The sequence below is a fragment of the Microtus pennsylvanicus genome, chromosome 2 (genome assembly GCF_037038515.1).
Source record: "Microtus pennsylvanicus isolate mMicPen1 chromosome 2, mMicPen1.hap1, whole genome shotgun sequence".
In the NCBI taxonomy this organism is placed as follows: Eukaryota; Metazoa; Chordata; class Mammalia; order Rodentia; family Cricetidae; genus Microtus; species Microtus pennsylvanicus.
In genome coordinates, this window is record NC_134580.1 from 66,877,005 (window position 1) to 66,882,849 (window position 5,845).

General features: G+C 39.5%; 1 protein-coding gene across 1 annotated transcript; it reads right to left on the reverse strand.

Annotated features, from left to right (window-relative positions):
- Positions 1–2,039: 2,039 nt before the first annotated feature.
- On the reverse strand, positions 2,040–2,987 carry LOC142844852 (olfactory receptor 4F3/4F16/4F29-like). Its single transcript, XM_075963650.1, has one exon. The coding sequence runs from the start codon at positions 2,985–2,987 to the stop codon at positions 2,040–2,042; it is 948 nt and encodes a 315-aa protein (XP_075819765.1).
- Between the last annotated feature and the right edge of the window lie 2,858 nt (positions 2,988–5,845).

Sequence of the window (5,845 nt, forward strand, 5' to 3'; positions counted from 1 at the left end):
TAGACTTTAAAATGCTAATTAACCCAATTAAAAAATGGGGCACTGAACTGAACAGAGAGTTCTCAGCAGAGGAAGTTCAAATGGCCAAAAGACACTTAAGGTCAAGCTCAACCTCCTTAGCGATCAGGGAAATGCAAATCAAAACAACTTTGAGATATCATTTTACACCTGTCAGAATGGCTAAAGTAAAAAACACCAATGATAGCCTTTGCTGGAGAGGCTGTGGAGGAAGGGGTACCCTCATCCATTGCTGGTGGGAATGCAATCATGTGCAACCACTTTGGAAATCTGTGTTTCGGTTTCTCAGGAAATTCGGGATCAACCTACCCCTGGACCCAGCAATACCACTCCTGGGAATATACCCAAGAGATGCCCTATCATATGACAAGAGCATTTGTTCAACCATGTTCATAGCAGTATTATTTGTAATAGCCAGAACCTGGAAACAACCTAGATGCCCCTCAATGGAAGAATGGATGAAGAAAGTGTGGAATATCTACACATTTGAGTACTATGCTGTGGTAAAAAAACAATGAGTTCTCGAATTTTGCATGCACATGGATGGAAATAGAAAACACTATTCTGAGTGAGGTAACCAAGACCCAAAAAGATGAATATGGGATATACTCACTCATAATTGGTTTCTAGCCATAAATAAGGGTCACAGAGTCTACAATTGGTGATCCTAAAGAAGCTAAGTAAGAAGATGAACCAAAGGAAAAACATATAGTTACACTCTTGGCTATGGGAAGTAGACAAAATTGCGGGGGAGAAAATTGGGATCTTGGGGGTGGGGTGGGATGGGGGTAAGGGGAGATGGGGAGAGGAAAGGGATAAGGGGAGGATGGGGGAAACTTGGGGGAAAAGGAGGATTGGGATAAAGGAAGGTTGGATAGGGGATCACGGAAGCACAATTCTTAGTTAAGGGAGCCACCTTAGGGTTGGCAAGAGACTTGAACCTAGAGTGGCTTCCAGGAGCCCAAGCCGAGGTCCCCAGTTAGTTCCTTGGGTAGCTGAGGATAGGGAACCTGTAATGACTCTAGCCTATAGCAATAATGACGAATATCTTGCATATCATCATGGAACCTTCATCTGGTGATGTATTTAGATAGAGACAGAGACCCACACTGGAGCACTGGACTGAGCTCCCAAAGTCCCAATGAGGAGCAGAAGGAGGGAGAACATGAGCAAAGAAGTCAGGACCACGAGGGGTGCACCCACCCACTGAGACAGTGGAGCTGATCTACTGGGAGCTCACCAAGGCCAGCTGGACTGTGACTGAAAAAGCATGGGATAAAACTGGACTCTCTGAACATGGCGAACAATGAGGGCTGATGAGAAGCCAAGGACAATGGCACAGGGTTTTAATCCTATGCAATGTGCTGGCTTTGTGGGAGCCTAGCCAGTTTGGATGTTCACCTTCCTAGATATGGACAGAGGGGCGAGGACCTAGGACTTACCACAGGGCAGGGAACCCTGACTGCTCTTTGGACTGGAGAGGGAGGGGAAGAGGAGTGGGGGGAGGGGGAGAAGGGTGGGAGGAGGGGGAGAGGGGTGGGAGGAGGAGGAGGGCAATGGGAGCCTGGGAGGAGGTGGAAACATGTTTTTTTTCTTCCTTTTCTCAATAAAAAAATAAAAAATAAAAAAAAGATGGATAACTATGCCAGGTTAGAGAAAATCAGAAGAACCATGGTATTTGAGATTACTTTTTAAAGAACTAAATTAAAAATCAATTAATTTAAATATAATTTTATAATTTTCTCTCTTCCTTTTTCTCACTCAGGCCACCTAATATCTGACAATCCTCCTCCTACAAATTCAAGGCCTTATCTTCTTTTACCATTGTTACATATATCTATAAATTATATAAATACACACACTTGTGTACATACATGTATATGTATACATACCATGTAACATATAAATAGAACCTGCTGAGTCTTTTCAATGTTGCTTGCATGCATGTTTCTAGGGAAGATCACTTAGTAAAGAATAAAGTGATTTATATTCAAGGATGTTCTATTTTAATCTGAATCTCTTTAACTGTCAATGAAAGAATTTTTGAAACTTAAAGCCCTAATAAAGAGTCTTCTCATTGCAACTTTCATCTCCTTATTTCTAAGTGTATAGATGACAGGATTCATGAAAGGAGTGATGATGACATCAAAAATTGCTAAAAATTTATCTATGGGCAAAGTAGGGAAAGGCCACACATAGACAATAATGCAAGGACCAAAAAAGAAAACCACCACAGTGATGTGAGCTGAGAGAGTGGAGAGGGCCTTGGAGGAGGCACCTGAGGAATGTTTGCGAACCGTGACCAGGATGAAGATGTAAGACACAACCAGGATGAAGAAGGTAGCCATGGAGATGAAACCACTGTTGGCAGTGACCAGGAACTCCAGTCTGTATGTGTCTGTACATGCAAGTTTGATGAACCGAGGAAAATCACAATAAAAGCTATCCATTTTATTAGCTCCACAGAAGGGTAAATTGACAACAAAAGCCAACTGGGCCACAGAATGGATAAGGCCAATGGTCCAAGCCAGAGTCAAGAGAAAAATGCACATCCTTAGACTCATGATGGTGAGGTAGTGGAGGGGCTTACAGATGGCGATGTACCGGTCATAGGCCATGACTATGAGCAGCACCATCTCTGTTCCTCCCACAGTGTGAATGAAGAACATCTGAGTGATGCACCCATTCACGGAAATGACTTTGTGCTTTCTGAAGAGGTCATAAATCATCTTTGGGGTAGCAATGCTGGACACACCTGTATCTATAAAAGTGAGGTTGGCCAGCAGGAAGTACATTGGGGAGTGCAGGTGATGGTCTGAGACGATTGTGAGCACAATGAGAAGGTTACCTAGCATGATTGCTACATAAAATACTGTGAAGAACAGGAAAAGGAGAATCTGAATTCCCCATGAATTGGTGAGACCCAGCAACAGAAATTCTGATACCATGGAGTGATTTCCTCCATCCATCAAGTTGTGCAGGTCTGACCATGAGGTGATTACTACCTGAAGGGTACAGAGGGAGAAAATATTGTATCTAAGCAAAAGGGGTGTCCTGGTTGTGGAACAATGACTTAAGTATAAAACATCAAAGATATCCCTGTTGTTTTACAGGGAGATTTTACAAATCTCTCACAGAGACTAGGTACAGAACATTTCCTATGCTTGCATATTTAGGGGCAATGGATCCTTTAATCTTATGTTTAGTTTGAAGTGTATAGCGAAGAGGGAAAAATCGAGGCAAAGGCACTTGAGAATCTAAGGAAAGTCAAACAAGCTATACAGTTGCTGTGCTCACGAGTTTCCACATGGGAAATTAGCGTCATGAAATGGTAGCATGCTAACAGAAATTCAGGCTTTTAGCCTTTGTGCATCACTTCCTTCGTTTGTTCTGAAATTTTGTGTGTTTAAATTGCTGACACATCTTGGTTTTGTAGGCTTGCAGTAGTGTCATCAATGAAAAAGGTACTTTTAATAATATTAAATCTTTTCTTGCTGAAAATAGTGCTTTTTTAATTAATTAAATTTGTTCTCAGAAAGTCTCATACATGCACACAGAGTATATTGACCCAACTCATCCCCCATCCTTCACCATCTTCCATCTATGTACCAACCCTTCCTCACCCCCTGACAAATACCTTTTCTGGTCCATATCTATTCATTTCATTTTGTTATCAGTTAGTCTAATCAGGCCTTCTGTGTAATTATGTGTTGCGTGCTCTCTGTTGTGGGCTGGTGAGCTCAGCAGTGTGTCCACAACAGGAGACAACGATTCTTCATTTCCCAGAATATATCAGTAGCCAGTAAAGTTTAGTGGTCCATGAGCCTCTTACCCTTCCAAGTAAATTGCACGCAGGATCAGTTTGAAGCACTCTGCAGGTAACTAAATGATTACCAATATATATGAAGAACAATGGATGACTCTACTTTCAGCTATAGCATTGACTGATACTGAAAAATGGAAATGACAGTCTTGTTTGGAATGAAAGGTAATGAAACTCTTACCTGAGTTAATCCAACAGAATATGTCTTCAGGTGGGAATCACACTCTTAAAGAACTAAGAGATAATGAGAAGCTCCAATCATATGAAAGCTGTAATTCTCAAAGAGAAAAGCTGAAAATTACTTTGGATTATGCTGAGAAGTGACAAAAATCAAGATTATATTGAATACAAAAGCTGAACATATGTTAAAAATTCATCGCTATGAAAAACTAAATGGATAAGAAAAATAAGGAAAGAATATCGAATAGAAAGCATGAACATATTATGCACTGTTCTTTTGTAATTTTTTATGTGATAAGCATTCTATTTTTTATTTTTTTCTGGAGCTTTTTGTAATAAAGCTTCTCCAAGAACATGAGCAAAACTTACACATGCTCAGCTGATCCTATTTTCTGCTTCTTCTAGAACACACGAAGCAAACGTTCCAAAAACAAAACTGCAGCTTAAATTGAGGGCAAATAATTTATGACCAATAGTTGTAGACAGATCCTCTGTGCATAGTTAGATTGGACTGATATTTCTCTCCTGTGAATTATCTGTTCACATGTGTGTTTTACCTACATGGTAATTCTCTAAGTGAGAGAATTTATCTTGGTTGAGAGGAGGATAATTTTACCTTCTGACAGAATGCCTTTTCCAAAACAAAGAGCCTTAAGATTTTTTTCCCCAGCAAAAACAATGCTTCTAATTAGTGTGGTCCACTGAGTCTGTATTGACACCCAGGGAATAAAAAGGACAAAAGAAATGAAGAACAATAGTACCTCTCACGTAAATGATCATAAATACTTTTTTTTTGCCTCAGAATGAGTGTTAAAGTAATTGATGAGAAAGTCAGAACCTCAGAAATCCAAGAGGCAGAGATGCTAGATGAAAGCGTTAGCTACCTATCGTAGAATTAGCAATGAAGTTTTAGCAAAGGAGAAACCAGCACACACTGCGCTATCACCCACTTTGGAAATTTGTGTCTTTCAATTCCATAAAGTCCCAAGCCCCCAGACCTTAGACTGTGGAGATTTTTCAACAGAAGTATAGTTAAATAATTGAGTGATCATTACTAATTTGAAAAGGCAATGTTATGTCAAAGTTTTCAAACAACTTTCTATGACTATATTTAATAAGACTTTCCTTATATTATATTATAATTTTCCTTCACAGAGTTCCCTCTATTAATATAATGTCCATCATTCTTCAAATACTAGCATATAAAGATAATTCTTATGGAAATGCACAATTGCCAAAATTCAAGATCATTGCCATGTTCTCCTACAACCCAATGTATGAAAAAAAAACCAGTAGTACCCAATGTGGAATATATACTCAATATTACTTAATAAATACTTTCTTTCTATTACTATCAAATATATTTGTTTATCATCCCAAAGACAAAAGATGACAAATGTTCATGAGATGTGGAACAAAGGGAACTCATACAGTGTTGGTGGGTAAGAAGGTTAGCTTTCTGAGAAATTGCCACACTGACATCCCAAGGGGTTGCATCAGCTTGCACTCCCACCAGCAATGCAGGAGTGTTCCCTTTACCCCACAACCTCTCCAGAATAAGTTGTCATCATGTTTTTGATCCTGGACATTCTTACAGGTGTAAGATGGAATCTCAGAATTGTTTTGGTTTGCATTTCTCTGATGACTAAGGATGTTGAGCATTTCCTCAAGTGTCTTTCAGTTATTTTAGATTCTTCTATTGAGAGTTCTATGTTTAGATCTGTAGTCCATTTTAAAGAGTTCTTTGTATATTTTGGAGATCAGTCTTTTGTCTGATGTGGGGTTGGTGAAGATCTTTTCCCATTCAGTAGGTTGCCTTTTTGT